This window comes from Trachemys scripta, chromosome 2, assembly GCF_013100865.1.
Source record: "Trachemys scripta elegans isolate TJP31775 chromosome 2, CAS_Tse_1.0, whole genome shotgun sequence".
NCBI classification, from domain to species: Eukaryota; Metazoa; Chordata; order Testudines; family Emydidae; genus Trachemys; species Trachemys scripta.
In genome coordinates, this window is record NC_048299.1 from 200,518,315 (window position 1) to 200,536,844 (window position 18,530).

The following is an 18,530-nucleotide window of genomic DNA, read 5'->3' on the forward strand; positions in this document are numbered from 1 at the left end:
TTCATGTATGCATAGTCCTTAATCATGTGCAAGTAATCTCATTGACCTATGTACCCTTTTTAATTTGTTCATTACTTCAGTGGAATTACGCACCTAGATAAAGACTCTTCTCATTGGTAAAGGATCAAGGACACTAGCCTGTTGCAGCAGCTTATGTATGTGCAGAAGGAAGGAAAGGGCTCTGCTTAATTTACCCTGTGAATGATGTGCATGCAAATAATTTATGCTACTTTCTATTAAAAAGTAGACATGGTTTGTTTTGCTCTTCCAGGAACTAAAGAAATGGAAGTAGATGTGGATGATAATGGAGTCATTTCCCTGAACTTTGAATGTGACCAGATGTCTCCAGACTCTAAGTTTGTCTGGTCCAAGAATTATGAACCAATTGAGGATGAATCTCGATTAGCCTTTGACGCCAAAGGCGGAAAGTAAGGAACCTTGCTTATAACAACTCTGTTATATTTAGAAATCTTAGGAATCACAGAAATCCATCCTTTTGGAGGTGGACCTCACCAAGATTATTCATGCCCTTGTCACTGGAAGGTTAGATTATTACAGTGCTGTCCACATGGGAGACCACCTTCAGACTATGCAGAAATTGCACACACACAACGATGCATCCCACTTGTTTAAGCAGTGCTTCAGATAAAGAGCACACTACACTTCTGCTCTCTGACCTGCACTGGCTACCAGATTTGCAGGTGCAATTTAGTATTTTTTAACATATTTAACCTAAATTGTTTTGGTCCTGACTGCTTCAAAAACTTTCCCATATTATACTGCACTCGTTGCATTCCTTTGAGGTGCTGGAGCAAACAACACTCTGGTTTGATCAGGAGGGAGCTGGTGGTGGGGCATTCTCAGTGAATATTGGAACATTTTTGTTCACCAGAGCCCAGATCTGGTGACTTTCAGCATGGTCTGGATCACCTGTTTCCCCAGGCATTTTCTCGGGAGGAAGGAGATGCAAATATACAGGTGCAAAAGTAACATATATGGAAGAAGAAATGGATGTATGAGCCCTGCCGATCGTAGCACCCCAGAAATCATGTGACATTCCCCTCCCTGTTTATAGCCATCCCTAACACATCCCTGACATCTCACATGAAAATGAAGTCCAGAGAGATGTTTCCTAGAACCAGCCTGTATTTACCATACTCCCAGCAATATGAACCCTTTCTGGCATCTTTATTCCATCTCTCATATGTTCTACCCTGCAGGCTCCCATTTCTCTTCCCTGCAGGACTAAGCTGGACTTATTCAGATCTTTCATGTACCAGATACACAGTCTGGGGGGGTGGGGGTTTCAACATGTATGGTAAACATCATGGGATATACCCACTTTTTCACTGGTTATGCCCCATACTCTCCTGTTCAGCCAGAGCCACAGCAGATGCAGCACCCACTAGTAGGGGAAAGGGAGATGTTCTGATTCAGGGTTTTAATCAAAATGTTTTTGTCTGAAGGTCAAAAGCTGCTTTTAAAGATCTTGGGGAAGATGATTTGGGCATTTACTCTTGTGCTGTCACAGACACTGATGGAGTTTCATCAAGCTACACAGTAGATGAGGAAGGTAAGGAAAAAACCTATTTCTTACGATGCCTGCTTTATCTTTCACCTCTCACTTCTTTTTCTGCACTACATGAAAAAGTAAGAGAATCTGTGATCATTATAACTGTTAAAACAGAAATGCATACGTAACATTTCTTTTTAAAATTTTTGTAGAGATGAAACGCCTGCTCGCTCTCAGCCATGAGCACAAATTCCCAAGTAAGTGAAATGAGCATGCTCATAGAAGAGATACTGGCATGAATCCCTGCCAGCAACAGCTAGGGGAGCTGCTCCGCTGGCTCACAAGAAAAGCATGCAATGTGTGAAGCTGAGGTTATGGTTTCTACTAGTCAGTCTTTCAATTCTTCCCAGTACATTAATGTATTAATTGATGCCTTTGCTGCTTATTTAGATGCTGCTCTCTAGCTGTACAGTACAATCTATATATTGGATGTGTAGTAAGCATTCCAATGGATTTGTTTTTTTCTGGAGCGTTGAATTTTACACTTACTCAGGACCCTATGAGTTGCCAAGCCAGTGTGAGAGTTTATAATTTTCTGCCCCTTTAACTTTAGCTGGCAATATTACTGCAATGTAAGTTAAGACCAAATTCGAGGTTAACAAAACAAAATATCACAGCAAGTCCAGCTAGAATGCACCATCTGCACAGAAGTTTTCCTTCTGAACTTCCCCACCTTCTTCTTTTTCTGTTACTGTAGACAACCTGACCATTCTTCCTGTTACACAGGTCTGTACCTTGAGGACTATATTTAATGATTCCCTCGCCTACTAGCTACAGGTTTTATTTATCACTATGCTACTCCAGTTTTAAGCTGGTGCAATACCACTGTTTTAAACAGAGTCACAATGGCGTATAACCGGAGTAACACAATGGTGAATCCAGTCCCGAATATCCAGGTCTAAATCTTGCCATATCTTCCTCCACTACATGTCTAAGTTCTGATTATTCCTCTCAATCCCAGTAGCTAAAGTTCTTGTCCATCACCTCCTATCTTTCTTTATCTCAGCTACTCAAACCTCCACCCCTCCAGTCCATCCAAACCGTGACTGCTAAAATGGTCTTCCTTGCCTATTAGTCTGACCACAACACCTCTCATTCTGAATCCTCCACTTCCTCCCTTTTCTACACCACTTCAAGGCCCTACACAACTCTACTCTGGTCTACATATCCGTCATGGTCTCTTATTGTGTCATGCACTAACTGGCCTTTTCTGATCCAGTGATGCCAACCTCGATGTCCCACTTGTTTGCTTCTTCCCCAACAACCTCCATGACTTTTTCTATGCCATTCCCTGCATATTGAATGACCTCCCAAACTCTACAATCTGCTACCTTCTCATCATTCAAATCTCTTTTTAAGACTTACTTCTTCTATGATGTCACCAAAAGCAAGTCAACAATATTATTAATATATAATAAAATCAGCAACAAAAATAAACTCTTAATTGTACCTTCATACCCAAAGTTAGTAACCACAAAGTCGTATTCCATCACCCTTTGCCCTTCTTCACCCCATCCCTTCTCTGTCGATTGTTCCCCCTGACTGTGTCATGTTCTATATAAGAGTGTGAGTTCTTCAGGGCAGAGATCACATCTTTCCCTTTGTATTGTCAGGGACCCACCATATATCTAGACACTGTAAAGTATTAAGTAACAATAAGATGAGTTGTATCCGCAAATGCCTAAGAGAAGAGAAAATTGAATGAGACCCCCTCGGGTATATGCAGAGCTTCAGTCTCACCTCCGGATAAACTATTTTTACAAGCACTAACAAAATTAGTAATGTATGTGAAAATTAATCACTAGAACTTGCATGTTCAACTTAAACACTTGCATGTTAATTTATTTAAACTGCTCAGTGCTTACTTTAACACATTTAGCTTGTGTTCAGAAACAACTACAGCTGGCAAGCTTATTGGTAAGTGGGCTGCTTGAGTACTCCACACAAAAGGTATGTCTACACAGCAAAGAAAAACCCATGGCTGGTCCATACCAATGGACTCACGTGGCTCAGGCTGCAAGGCTATTTCATTGCTGTGTAGATTTCTGGGCTTGGACTGGAGCCTGGCTTTTAGGACCCTGCAGGGAGGGAGGTCCCAAGCCTGGAAGTCTGGACAGTTGTGAAACAGCCCCTCAGCCCCAGGCCCACGAGCCTGAGTTGGCTGGCACAGGCCAGCCAGGGGTTTTTCTTTGCTGTGTGGACATACCCTTACTGAACATAGACAATGTATGAGTGTAGTAGCTGCACAGGGCCAAGAAGGATGGGAAAGTCCTCTGTATAGCTGCTCTTCAACTTGGTAACTGCTAAAGGAGGTTTAATCAGGTGCTTGTGATAAGTTGAGACACTACACAGAATAGGAAGTAAAACTCAGAAGCAAGATTGTTAGAAGTTTCCAATACAGCTGCCAGTTAGTGCTTCATAATATGGACACATTTTTAAATGAACACTTTTGTTGGAAAGCACAAGGACTCAGTCTTGTTAGTCTTGTGGACTGGGGAGTGACTTCTTTTCACAGAAGAAGATGCCTTTAGCTTATTTTAGTCCTTTATAGAACAGCCTCTGGGAAGCTTGGTTTTTTTCTTTCCATTTTAGGCTAAGATATTCATAGTTAATTACATACAAATCAAGTTAAGACTTTAAAATTGCCACAAACCTGACAGTAAAACAAAAGCAGCACAGCCTAATTTCTTCATTTACACCCACTTCCTGTTGCAAACACTGGTACATCTGGCATTTCTCTCCTTTTGTTTTTAGAGATTAAGTAAGATCCAAGGTACCTCTCATTTCTCATAGTAAGTGAGGAAGCTTTTTACAGCACCATTGCACTAACACGCAGGAGTCAAAATGAGGAGAAAGTGGTGGTGCTCTGCTCACCTCCCAGTTGCCATAGCCAATCCCCTGATTACTCCATTTGCCACCTTCCCCTTTTCCTGCTAGTTACTGCCCATCCTCCTTCCCCTTTTGGCTATTCCCCCATTTCTCTACCTATCAGATGTCTTCAGGTGGGGGAGAAAGGAAGAGGGTTCCCTGCTACTCAGGACAAGGATGTGTGTGTGAGAGAGAGGCAGACAGAGCAGTCTCATGTGCAGAGTGAAGCTTCCACCTGTGCTTCACAGCCTGATTCAGAGCAGACTGGGAGGCAGCCGCTTTCATGCACGTTGCCTGCTCCAGAAGGTGCGGTAGGGTTCTGGGAGGAGCAAGCAAGTGAAGAGGTGAAAATCTTTAAAGGAGCCATTTCCAGGTGTGAGAAGTGGGAAGAAAAGTGAAAATGATTTGTAAGTTTCACTCCCTGCTGCTGGCAAGTGGAGCTGAGCAATGGAGATGACGAAGGAAAAATGCCAGACTAGCCCTGCTAGAAAACAGGCTAATATGCCCTGCAGTACAGTCTTGTATCTGAAACAGTTTCACAACCGAGAGTTGTGCTGTTCCTACTTTGGGTATTCTGTTTTACAGTATAGCATGCATAGCCCCACTTTACTGTTGTTGAGTCCTTTATATGTCACATGACCTCTACCAATATCTATATGATAGGAGAGTTTCACATTTAGTTCTACAGCCATTACCAGACTATATAAACAAATGAAAAGATTCTCCCCCTGATTGTCTCACAAAGATGTTTGTAGATCCATCTCAGTAGCTCCGGGACAATGTCACACCCTTCCATGCATACACTTTACAGTATTCTCAAGGTGAAAAACAATGACACACTAATTCAGACTACAAATCTGACATGTCCTTATTATATTTTGGGAGCTCCTCATATACTTATGCTTGTATATGCTGTATACTCATAGGAGAGTAGAGAAGTGTTCATGTACTGTTTGCATAGATCTGTGAATCTAGGTAAAAATTAAGGAGAGCTATTTAGATGCTCAACACCTTTCAAAAATCTGCCCCTATATCACTAGGTCTAATTGCTTGTGTTTTCCACGTAAGCTAAAGCCTAAGGAAAAGTTAGAATGAAAATAAGATGAAGACTTGAACTTGTCAATAAGGGGAAAACTAAAACCATGGCTAAATGTACTGTAACATAAATGGCCACAATGCCATTCAATGGAGTTGACCCTGCTTACATCAATAATGAATGTGACTTGTAATGTCAGTGTTTCTGGTTATCTCTTTGAAAACGGAGTGTACTGCTGAAATTTTTGGCATGATATGACACACATGATCAATTCTAGGAATGAAGGACCCGCGTGGGGTTCAGCTGTTTACTTTCTGATTACCCTTGAAGGCAAGACCTTGCAGGCTATTTTTTTCTGCTGAGTCATTTTGACATTTTATTATAACATTACAGAGTGAGTCATAAAGCATGGTTCTTTCTGGGCCATACACACTCACATCATGCTGCAGAGATATTGTCAGTTTACCTTTGAGACAGATATTTCTTTGAGTTAGAATGGAGCAGCATCAAATATAACTCAAACGCTGAATATTTCTAGCTCTACACAGCCCTAGTGACCTGGAACAATAGAACAACTACACAGAGGGTGGGGGCAGACAACACACTACCATAAATTCTACACCTATCAATGGGAGAATTGGCTTTTTGACGATGGAAAAGAACAGTTGTGAAACACAGGAAAGATTCTCTTCAGTCTTTTCTTTCCTTTTCGTAGCTGTCCCACTTAAGTCTGAGCTGGCAGCTGAACTTCTGGAGAAGGGACAAGTGCGATTCTGGCTGCAGGCTGAAAAGCTGTCTGGCAATGCAAAGGTCAACTTTGTATTTAATGACAAGGAAATTGTTAATGGAGAGGTATGACTTTTATTGCTTATGGTTTTCTGACTTTTATAAGCAATAGGTATCAATGTTCCAGCTAAGCACTTTGGATATAATCAGGTCCCACTGCTCTAATGCATTTACATGGAAAACATAACATGAAAACATCAGTATAAAGATTGTGCCCACATTCTGAGCTGTGGGTGAGCACTGCTGGATGCAGTTCAGGAGGGTGCACTCAGAGTGGCTTTCTGCCACCTGCAGAGGCAATACATAACTGTGGATAGTGAGGGAGGGCACAACTAAACAGTTCTGTGGGGGCACGTGACCGCCCCATGTGTTGCCTCTGCCTCCACTCCCTGAAACTTGGTGTATGTAGACAACATACACTAGAAACTACCTCCTCCTCCTCCTGCTCTCTGTCCTGTGAGTGCCCAGCCCCCTGCAGAGCTTGCAGGCATCCTCCCTGCCTGAATGCTCCTCAATCAATTTAGCCAGTGTTCAAAACAAGACCAACAAAAGGAGCAACACAATTGGGAGGCACAATCCCCCACACGCCATCAGGATGGGTGGCACCAGGGTGGGATGGTGCTTGGGGACTGGATCGGCTCAGTGAACAAGAAGTTGGAGAATTATCAGTCACTTTTTGTTGGAGGGAGGAATATGACACCCCCAAATTGCTTTCACCTTGATAGGCACATTGAAGGCTGCTGCTGTTTCAGTGCACCCCCAGCAGCAGAAAGCTGCTACTGGGAGTGCATTGGAGCAGCAAGCAGCAGCAACAGCATAGTCCACCCCACTTTCCCACTCTGCCCCCTAGCTCCCTCTTCTCATTCACCTCCAGGGCTCTTGGGCTGGATAGGGCTCCACCTGAGTTGCTTGGCGCTGAGGACCATGTCACAGTTCCTCTTCCCGATCTTGAAGATGTCCCCCTCACTTACGTCAGTGAGCAGTCTGCGAAGCAGGCAGCAGGAAGCGCTTGGACTGAGCAGCAGGGAAGAAGCAGCAGCCCATGTAGCGACAGGGAGCTCAGCCCACAGCCAGCTCAATGCCCTGCTGCTTCCTCCCTCCCCACGCTGTACAGACACATGGTGAGTGCCACCACCAGGGGGAGCCGCTGTTGGGCATCCTGGCGAGAAGTGGCCCGAGAAATCTGGTGAGGCCTGTGACCCCACGTGTCCCCCCACCCCGATCACCTCTGGCCACCTTTGTGGGCATCCAGATTCTCTAAGCAGCTAGGGACCATTCCAATCCTCAGAACAAGGCAGTCCTGTAATTTAGCTACTGTCCATATCCCTCTGTAGGTCATTCCAGGAGACCAAAATTCCCAGAGTGCAGTGCATTCAAACCACATCCCCACATTTCCTCATCCATGTGCCCACCCCTGAATTCTGATTACACCACTGACCAAAATTCTGCATGTAACCCAAAATCAGGGCCTATGTTATGTGCAAGTTCCCATAAGCAACAGGCAGAGAACTTTTTTTAACCCCAAAACATATGAAGTCTCTAGCATTCCACTACATTGGTTAGAGGGCATAGACAGGGCGTTCTATAGAAGTAAGATATAAAAGCATCATCTCAGGGAAAATATTGTTTTGAAGAGTTGGGCAATAGTTTTCATATATTTTAAAAAATCCTTTCTAATGAAACAGAACATGATGCTCAGTACAGAACAGATATAAAGGTTATGATAATAATAAATATGCTTATATCATATTTGATTAACATATTTTATGTATATGTTTAGTTATGTGCATACAGCCCGGGACAGAGACAATGAACAAATCTGAATAAAGAAAATAAAGAATGTTATTAAGTGTATTATAGAATGTGGCCAGATAGATGAGTCTTTTCTGATTCTGAAGAAGACCATTACTCTCACTTTTCTTTTTGTTCCTGAAGAAATATAAGATGAAGGTGGACCATAATACTGGCCTTATTGAAATGATCATGGATAAAATTGAGGACAACGATGAAGGGACTTATACCTTCCAGCTTCAGGATGGAAAAGCAACGAACCAATCCAGTCTTGTCCTTATTGGTGATGGTAAGCTCATCTAGAACTTCACTTTTACAACTAGTGCAGTGTGATGAACTAAGGAGCCAGTGACTCCTGAGTCTTGATCTGTGCTCTTACACTAATTTCTTAATATCGATCATGTCCTTGAGCAAGTCACTTAACATCTCTGCTTCAGTTTACCTATCTGTAGAATGGGGATAATAATACCTACTAAATCTGGTCAAGTTTCAGAATTTTTTTAAATGGGGAAAAAGGAAATTTTTCCATTATAATCTTTAGGAAAAATGTTCACATTTTCCAACCATTTCTATTACTTACATGCCCTACAGTGGCATTGTGTGGATTAATTAATTTTGCAGCATGCTTGGAAGATGGCAGGTGCCATATACTACCTGTAACGTCTCTCTCACATCTGTCTGGCTAGTTTTCCTATATCTACAATCAAAATGTCCCACAATGGGAATGTGATGCAAATGTTGTTGGAGATACTTGGGAGTGTTCTCCTATTTCAAGTTAGATATTCAGATATACCTACAGCTGTCTACATTTCAACTGCTTGATGATTCTGCTGCCATTCTTGTTTTCCTTCCTCAGAGGATCAAATGTGATTAGATGAGTGACACTAAATGTCTTCTCCTTTTGGTGGCATATATTCAGATATATTTACAATTCATACTTTTCTCTTTGATCTTTTCTCTTACGTGAATTAAATATTACTCATTATAGCATTACATTGACATTTACCATACAAATGAGTTTAAGAGGGTCCTCAAGTGCTGAATGAACCACCATCAATAACACACATTTCCTCAAAAGGGTTGGATACGTGTAAAAGGTTTAATATCTGTGGGTGGCTAGGAGAGCCTGGGTCAGCTGTAATAACGTTGTGACAGCTGAAATACTTAACACATGAAGTATTTACTATCAGCGACCTGGGGTGAAAAGCTTGAAGTTAATAGCAAAACTCCCATTGACTTCAGCAGGGACAGGATTTCACCCCTACAATACAATAATATCCCATTCCCAACTAAGGAGATACTCTGTCTAGAAGGCTCATATTTGTTTTCCTGACTGTTTTTGATCCCCAGTGTTCAAGAAGCTACAGAATGAAGCAGACTTTCAGAGGCAAGAGTGGTTCAGGAAACAAGGTAATGAACAGCATAATCATATGCAAATGAAAGGAGTTCAGGCATCTTTTGGCTGATTAAATGTAGGAGCAGGTTTAAATATGATATTTTGAAATACAAATTCCTATTCAATTCTAATTAATTCCTTACCTCATTTTTTACATAAAGAATAAAGAATAAAAGCCTATATTTCTGACATAAAAATAACAGTATATCTAGCAAGAAAAGTTCATTTGACTTGTCTTTTGTATTGTGATTATTGCTCATCTGATTTTATAAAATTCATTTTAAACAGGTCCTCATTTTGTTGAGTATCTGGGATGGGAAGTTACCGCTGATTGCAATGTGTTGTTGAAATGCAAGGTAAGAGTTGGCTGGTTTTCAACACTGTTCAGATAGTTATAAAAGCAAGAGATATACTGGACCAGATTGTGGCCAGTCACTGCACAGGTGTGCAAGGTGGGGAAGAGTGCAAAGAGGTTTCCTTTTTCTTTGTATTCCCCCAATGACATCTGGACACAGTCACAGATTCTGTGCTGTCTTGGGCACAAACTGCTTTCTTCTTAATGCTCCCAAAGGGTGATCTGTGGGGAGGAGGCAGGGGCCCTTCTAAGCAGAGCAGGTCAGAAGAAGGGAACACATACATGCCATTAAGGGGTGTCGCAAACAGGCATGCTTCATCTGCATATTGGATAGTGCCATGAGGAACTGAGCCTCTGACCGTTGGACTTGAGTGATTTGGAATTTAAGGTTGACTTCTTCACTGTACTCTCCTCCTTCTGTTTTGGGCTGCATAGTGCTCCCACTGGGATGTTTTAACTCCATACCTCCCTTTCCTCAGGGATGTGCCTAGCAGGCACTATCACTATAACTGATATGGTCAAACCACTGTTTCTTTTAGCAGGAATAGCTTCTCAATCTAACAGTAAAGCCTTAGTCTTTCAGTATGGGAGAGAAAGAGATCAGGAGGGAGAGTTAGCTCCTCCGGGCAGGGACTCTGCTTTCATTGAAGTTTGTGCAGGGCTTAGCACAATGATACCCTGAACCTGACTGGAGGCCTCTTGGTCCTATTGTGCTATAAATATTAAATAGTAAGGAGAACCAGGGAGCAGGGGTGAGAGACAGGAAGGAGACTCTGTTCTAAAGGGATACAGAGCATTTCATCTCTAGGTCATAATGTTGTTATAATTTGGCAGCTCTCTTCTGTCCTTTCTGAAATGCATCGGTGATATCAGTCCAGTCCCTAGTGCATACATGCCACAAAAACAGTATGCTCTTGTTTGCCGTCTCAGAAGAAAGGCCAAGAATATAATGAACAAGTAGACTGAATAACCTATTCCTCAATCCAGGAGTGGATAAAAGGGCTTTGTTCTCCAGCACTGTCAACCATCCTTCAGTCTAAGAGGAGCAAGCAAGATGTGTGTGTGTCGGGGTGGGAGGGGGTCTCTCTCTCAGAATGCTCTAAAGCCTTTTTTTGGTTCCTATTCTTTGCTCTGATTTGGGCAGAGTTCCTCTGGGTGGTGTTCGCTGACTCCTTCTCAGAGCAGTGGAGATTGTTCAGGGTTCCCTGCTCTGTGTTCCCCCTGGATCTCTCATTTGACCCTGGGACCTGTAGCACTCTCCCTGTTTTTCACTTTTTGTCCCGTGTGTAACCCTTCTGCCCATCAGAGTTGGCAGGAACAAGGGCTGGGTTCAGTATTTAGGGGTTCCGTTTCAATAACAGAATGCCCAAACCGGCTCAAGCCCCCACCCAGTGACCTGGGATAATTACATACCACCCCCCTGGCCGCCTCTGAGAGGCAATACTTCCCGTCTCACAAGCACGGAGTCTGAGTATAGCAAAAGCCTTTTCATAAAGGAGGGAAACAATGCGGCATTATGTTGGGGAAACACCACAAACAGGATTCATAACACAAACCATGAGCAAAAGACCCACCTCCAAGTAAGTTTGGCAGTGTCCTTTTCCCCTCAGGGTCTTAAGTCCAGCAACCCCTCCCACAGTTTCTGTCCTTGGTCAGTGCAACCCCTCCACCCCGAGTTCAGAAGTTCATCTGCAGAGTTTACCTCCCAGCCTGGGTAGAAGTGGGGGAAGATATGGGGGCGGGCATCTTACATGCACCACTGCTCAGTTTGACTGCTGATTGCCATACCTCTCCATGGAGTTCTGCTACAATCTTCACTGCCAGCTGTTTCCCCAGCCACACTTCTCCACCAGCTGCACCTCTCCCCTATCCACTCCTCTCCACTAGCTGTCCTGCTAGCCACTCACCAACTTGTCTTCAGCCCCCCCCTCAACCAGCAATTTTAGCTGGTACACCACTAGCTCAAAGTAGGTCAAATGCTTAAACCCAGGTATGAGTGACTTCAGCTCTGTAGCATGTAATAAGACTCCTAATAGAATCAAAATTAGCTCTGTTGTTACATAGTGGAGATAGAAGAAAATAATAGTGGTGTTTAGGCCCCACACTACAAGATACACGTATCTGTCCCCCACATTTCTCTATTCACTAGGCTTTGGAACCCATGTCCCTAGCGAGTGCTACTTAGTTGAGGGCAAGTCCCCCCATCATAAAATGCCAAGTACAGTTCTACTGTCCCTGATTCATATAATGAGGATAACAACCCTTTATTACTCCTGCCCCAATAACAAAGAGACTGGGGATCCCACAGCAGCCAAAGTGACCATTTGAGCAAGCAGTCCCATCATGCTAGGCAGGGTGGGTGTGCCCATGCAAATGAGATCAGCCCCTGAAGTCCTTTTCCACAGCTCACCACCAGATGTCAGGGTGGAGCCCATTCTGATTCTGCTTACACCTGTAATCAGTTAAGTTCTGGATTCTGTGTCCCCTTTCACATAAGCTGATACACCTAGCACTCAATTCACCATAATAAAATAATAGGATAATACTGATGTGCTTTTCATATGTTTTAGGTGGCTAATATTAAGAAGGAAACGCACATTGTTTGGTACAAAGATGGAAGGGAGATAATGGTGGATGAGGAGCATGACTTTAAGGATGGCGTATGTACTCTGCTGATATCAGAGGTGAGTGACTCTTGGCTTTTTGATGTACAGATCCACTGTATTCAGTTCAGTTCATAGATGTGATCTAATCTGATATTCCAACATATCCACTATAGATAGGAACTGGGATATAGTTTATAAAGAAAAAGCTTACCTTGCATTTATTTTTTGGCTACAGCAAATTTCTATTTAAATCCTTGTGAATTCAGATTTTCAGGAAACTGTGAGAAAGAGCTAAAGAGCTTCACACTTCCCTTTTAAATCAGTTTAAAGAGCTGGAGGATTACATCAGACTGCTGTGCTGATTACATTAGAAAAGGGTTAAACAGTAATGTGTGCTCCTATCAATCAGCGAGAGGAAGCCTGGTCTTGTGCTTAAGGCACTACACAAAAATTAATGAGATATTGGTTCAGTTCCTAGTTCTGCTGCAGGTTTCATGTGTGCTCTAGAACAAGCCACTTAGGCTGGGTCTACACTACCCGCCTGAATCGGCAGGTAGAAATCGACCTCTCGGGGATCGATTTATCGCGTCCCATCGGGACGCAACAATTGATCCCCGAATCGACGCTCTTACTCCACCAGCGGAGGTGGGAGTAAGCGCCGTCAACGGGAAGCCGCAGAGGTCGATTTTGCCGCCGTCCCTACAGCGGGGTATGTCGGCTGCGATATGTCGAATTCAGCTACGCTATTCGCATAGCTGAATTTGCATATCTTAAATCGACCCCCCCACCCCCCGTAATGTAGATGTAGCCTTAGTTTCTCTGTGCCTCAGTTCCCAAACTGTAAAAGGAACAAAATTCTATACCTAGTGAGAAAGAGTATATAGATAGAAGGTTAAATTTGGTGTCCATGTATATTTTTTGCCAGCCACATAAATCACCAGGACAGAAACAATATTGCTCTCTGAAATAACTTGTTTTGAATGCTACTGTTTGTTGTTATTGCTTTATAGTTTTCCAAGAAAGATGCTGGTAATTATGAAGTAATACTGAAGGATGACAGAGGAAAGGACAAAAGCAAACTGAAACTTGTGGAAGCAGGTCAGGACAACATTCTGAATGATTTATCCCATACTGGGATAGAGTTTTGCATAGGCAAATTGCGGTATCTTTTTCAAGTGGTTTTTGCTTCTCCTGCATATTAAACAGGCTCCTAAATCAAAAGTTATCACAGATGCCATGAGACCATCCTGATGGTGACTTTTCAGCAACAGAGCATTCCAATATACTTTTGTTAATTAGATTATTTGTAATATTTCCTCAGATACCCCAGTTGAGGGTATTCCCAATTATAACAGTTTTCAAATTGTGTGCTCATATACTAAAAGTAATTCCATTAATGTAGAAGAATGTTGTGGATCTAGAACATTTTATTAATATGATATATTTTAGGTTCCCATGGGGATGCACTTACAGACTTTTTAATTAATCTGTTTTGCCAATAATTTATTTAAGGGTACTTCTAGTCATAGAACTCTCTATATTTTATAGATTTCATTGCTACTTACTGTGCCCCGTACATGGAGCAAAATTCATACTCAGTATTTAATACATTGATATGGAAGGGCCAAAATTCCAGTTGAATACTGTCACCTTTAGAAAAAAAGAATGTTGCCCTGTTCAGCAGTGAAGGGTTTAAACATGGTGCTGAAACCATGGAATAGATAGGCAAGCTGCCTGAAAACACTCCTTAGCTTTGTTGTGCTTGAAACTGAGGAATATAAGGGTCTGATACATTTTAAAATGCAAATCAGATTTCTGTTAGGAACTCTTTAGAGGGAATGCTTTAGAGTCATAACACTGCATGCCAAATTTTCAACCTATTACTGAGTATGTTTGAGCTGTGGACACTGAGTCTCAGACTATGCATTTTGTTTCCCCAGCTTTTGCAGATCTGATGAATGAAGTGTGCAGAAAGATTGGTAAGTATTTAATTCCCCTGTCAGACGAATGACTCATTGTGCTTCTTCATGAATGGCAGTAGGGTTGCATAAAACATGTGCTCTTCTTTCAGCTGTATCTGCAACAGAACTGAAAATCCAGAGCACAGCAGAGGGTATCAGATTATTCTCTTTTGTTAATTATTACTTGGAAGATCTGATGGTGAGCTGGTTACACAAGTAAGTGTATGAAAGCTTGCTAGCAGTCTACAAATTCTTTGGTTTTACACATTCAACAGGAAGTGATATGTTAAAATACTGGGCCCCATTCTCCTTTCATTTACTCCCACGTAATCATGCGTAGCTCCATTGAAGTCAATGGAATACTTTTTTACAAAATTGCAGGTACAGTACAGTTACAGACAGGGCCGGCTCCAGGCACCAGCTTAACAAGAAGGTGCTTGGGGCGGCCAAGGGAGAGGGGCGGCACCTGTGGCAATTCGGGGGCGGCAGGTCCCTCACTCCCTCTAGGAGCGAAGGACCTGCCGCCGAACTGCCGCCGCCGATTGCAGCTTTTTTTTTTTTCCCCAATTGCCGCCGCTGATCGCGATCGTGGCTTTTTTTTTTTTTTTTTTGCTTGGGGCAGCAGAAATGCTGGAGCTGGCCCTGGTTACAGAACTAACAGGTGCAATATATATTTCTGGTTTCATCCTTATAAGACCCCTTATCTATTAAACTCCAACATGTGCCTTGGAGAGCTTCCAACCAAAACAAGACAGAGAATGAAATTTTCAAACCCCATTTAAATTAATGGCACGTGGGCATCAGAATCTCTCTGGCAGCTTTGAAATCTCAGCCAGAATAGACAGGATGCACTGGGAAATCCAAAGGAGTGACTGATGAGGATTATTTTAAATCTGCTTAGTACCATCTCTACTTTCAACTTTGCATTGCCAGGAGTCCCTACACATTTGAAAACTGGAAGCTAATATCAAATGCTGCAGATTTGTTGCTTGCTCTCACTCTCATGTTTAATTTTTAGAAACTAATTTTATGTTAGAACGATCACATTAATTCACCAAGGGTTAGTAAATTGCTCCCTGGCCCTCTGTTACATTCCAAGGCATTAGTTTAAGGATAAAAAGAAATTGAGCGACTGATTTGACAAAGAGCTTCCTCCCTTGTCTAGGGTAATTAACTCTTTGATTAGAAAGCTGGGAAATGGATACTTTTGTGGAAAGAGATATACTAATGTATGCATGTATTTACCTAAAGGACCAAATTCTGGCACTGTACCAAATTGCCCCCTAAATGGAAATATATTGTTGCTACAAAAGCAGCTTTGTTATCTATTCATGTCCTGGCCATTCATAGCCCCTTGTACAACCCCCCTTTTCACCTCATTCAGAAGCAACATGTGATGAGGTAGAGATATGAACGTGGGATGCATTCTCGGGTTACATGCTGAAACGCATGGATCTCCCCCACCGATCCTTGGGTCTTGAGCTCTGCAGCTCTGGTCATGGAGGGCACATGTGACAGCCTCTCGGTGGGCTGTGAGGAGAGCTAGAATTGGAACAGAAAAATTCCATCCTGTGCCCCACTTTGGTCCTCAGCTTTCCTAGTATGACACACTCTTCAGACAGAATTTGGTCTAAAAAGTTTGAAATTTTGAATTCATAGCGTAGCACCACAGGAACCATTTGCAAAAATTCTCTAGTGCAGACAAAGCCAGTGAGGCCACAAAGGTCATTCACATTTATAATATGATAAAAAGGAAGGTATAATGTTGCTTTTTATTTTTCAGTGATGCCAAGATTAAGTATACAGACAGAGTTAAGACTGGTGTTACTGGGGAGCAGATCTGGTTACAGATCAATGAGCCAACTCCACAGGACAAGGGCAAATATATAATGGAGCTCTTTGATGGTAAAACTACACATACAAGGAAGCTGGATCTTTCTGGACAAGGTAAAGGAGTCCCACTATAAATAGCTAATTCTTCAGAGTTGTCAGAGCCGATATCTTTCACCAGCATTCAGAACAGGGGTTAAAGGTGTAGAGGGAAAGCTAATGGTGTTTGGATTCATTCTGGGATAGATTTCCACCCAGAAGGCTCTTGAGTCCTAAGGAGAACGTGCCAGAAACAGGCTGCTCCCGAAGTCCAACCTTTCCTTCCACAGCCATTTCTACCCACAAAGCCCCAACTCCACATCGTGTTTGTGGGCTCCAGGTGATGGGGGAATCACATTTAGTGAAATAATTGTTTTCCATTTGTACCCTTTGCCCAGTTTCTGGCAAAGTTTTTGTCCCTTCTTCTCACTCAAGGGAGAAAGGGTTTGTCAACATCAAACAACGTATGGAGAAGCTACAACAGGAATAAATCTTGCTGTTCAGTTGGTTACCTGAGCATCGAAGTGAAACTTTGCAGTGGGCATGAAAATACTTGTTAAAAATTGATTTTTTTTTTAATCCTGAAAGCTATAATTAATTTGGAACACTGCAGTTTTGTTCCTGAGGTATCTTTAGTGAGATAATCTTAGCCTCTCTTGGTGAGTTTAAAGACTGATTATTTTTTATTATTATTATCACATTCAGCCCTCAGTTACCTACAGACCACTTCATTTAATTAAACCTTTAGTCATTTTAAGTCTTGTATGGTATCAAAGCAAAGACTGCAAATGTTAATTTTTCTTACACTGATTACATTTTAATCTACATCTTAAAATGTAAATTACCTTCTTGTGATTACTGGTCTGTGAAAACTACCTTTTAACATCAGTTTTTCTCTTTTAAAAGCCTTTGATGAAGCCTGTATTGAATTCCAAAGATTAAAGTAAGTATTACTCATGACAAGTATTATTTTGAATACAACATGCTGCTAATAAAGCAAGAAACTGTTCTCATGTTCACTTTGTTTAACATTAAAAAAAATCCTTTGAGACAAATCCTGGTCCCACTGAAGTCAATGAGAGATTTGCCATTGACTTCTATTGGATGAGGATTTGAGTCTTTGTTGATAAGGAAAAAGTGGAATTATCAAGTGATGTACTGTGCAGAAAGGTTTTCCTTAAGTGATTTAAAGCAATCTGAAAGATTAGCCATTTGGTAGTCATCCTAAATTAATCTCAACTAAAACTGAATTTTCTTTTTGTTTCCCTCAACTACAGACAAGCTGCTGTTGCAGAAAGAAGTAAGTGAGCTTTCTTTTACAATGATCTCCATAAACTGATTATGAAGTTACTTTTATCCTCCTGACTATGGGTGTGTGCATTTGATAAAACTAGTTTATCCCGACACCAAGGAGAAACAGGAAAAGTGACCTCTTTGATCGCTAATATTATAACAATCAGCTAGTGACCGTATAATTATGGTTGTGTTAACTTTTTCCAGTCTTAGCTTCTGTTTTCACAGCCAAATAACTTTCCCTAAAAATTACCTTTTGAGCTGAAATTTCTCATGCTTGCTCTCAACACAAAAGTAACTTTGTTTTTGAAAGTCTGAAGAAAATTATTTAGTTGATTTTGAATTATCCTACATGGTAAATGGCTTCACATCATAAGCGCCGATGAAAAATATTACAAATGGATAACTGGGCCAAGTTACAGGTGCTCTGGGAACCAGAGGTTTGAGCTTCCTGACATCTGTGCATTTAAAAATCTCAATCATAGCATTATACTGAAGACACAAAATACAGAGTAATTTAAAAGGAGGGGGGAAAAGTATTTAATCATTAGTTTAATTAACAAAGCCATTATAAATTAATTACAAAGATTAAGCTCTACACACTTTCCCTTCTATTTAAAAGTGCATGGGGTGGAACAGATTAATGCAACATCTCAGCAAAGTCTCCCCTCTCTCTAGGTGATTGGGACCAGCATAGAAATAGTGTAGGCAAAGTTGGAGTCTGAAAAGGCAGTGGAGAGGAATTGGTATGCAGCATTTGGAGTCCCTAACCCTAAAGATCCTGGCCAGCTTCTCCAAACTCTGCTGCAGCCCCCACCACCACACACACCCAAACTAGTATGACAGGACCAGTAAACGTGCTGCCCCTAGATGTTGTTCCTCAGCTGTACGTTGACTCTGACATGGATAGTGGGGAGAAGGCACGCCCCTGGGTATAGGTTAGCTCCCAACTCCTGCTCCTTCCACCTCTGGCTTCAACACATTTCTCCAAAAAGT

General features: G+C 41.9%; 1 protein-coding gene across 9 annotated transcripts in view; it reads left to right on the forward strand.

Annotated features, from left to right (window-relative positions):
• Positions 1–18,530, forward strand: part of MYOM1 (myomesin 1) — a 98,704-nt gene that overhangs the window by 64,921 nt on the left and 15,253 nt on the right. For all 9 annotated transcript variants that reach the window (XR_004644707.1, XM_034762701.1, XM_034762700.1 and 6 more), the window contains 14 exons: positions 272–428; positions 1,467–1,573; positions 1,726–1,770; positions 6,193–6,329; positions 8,199–8,343; positions 9,405–9,464; positions 9,739–9,806; positions 12,376–12,489; positions 13,422–13,509; positions 14,352–14,390; positions 14,483–14,588; positions 16,156–16,319; positions 17,148–17,184; positions 17,519–17,541. Coding sequence is in view for 8 of the 9 variants with exons in the window: in XM_034762701.1 (XP_034618592.1) it covers positions 272–428; positions 1,467–1,573; positions 1,726–1,770; positions 6,193–6,329; positions 8,199–8,343; positions 9,405–9,464; positions 9,739–9,806; positions 12,376–12,489; positions 13,422–13,509; positions 14,352–14,390; positions 14,483–14,588; positions 16,156–16,319; positions 17,148–17,184; positions 17,519–17,541 (1,290 nt within the window). In the remaining variant the exon portion in view is untranslated. The remainder of the gene's footprint in view (positions 1–271; positions 429–1,466; positions 1,574–1,725; positions 1,771–6,192; positions 6,330–8,198; positions 8,344–9,404; positions 9,465–9,738; positions 9,807–12,375; positions 12,490–13,421; positions 13,510–14,351; positions 14,391–14,482; positions 14,589–16,155; positions 16,320–17,147; positions 17,185–17,518; positions 17,542–18,530) is intronic.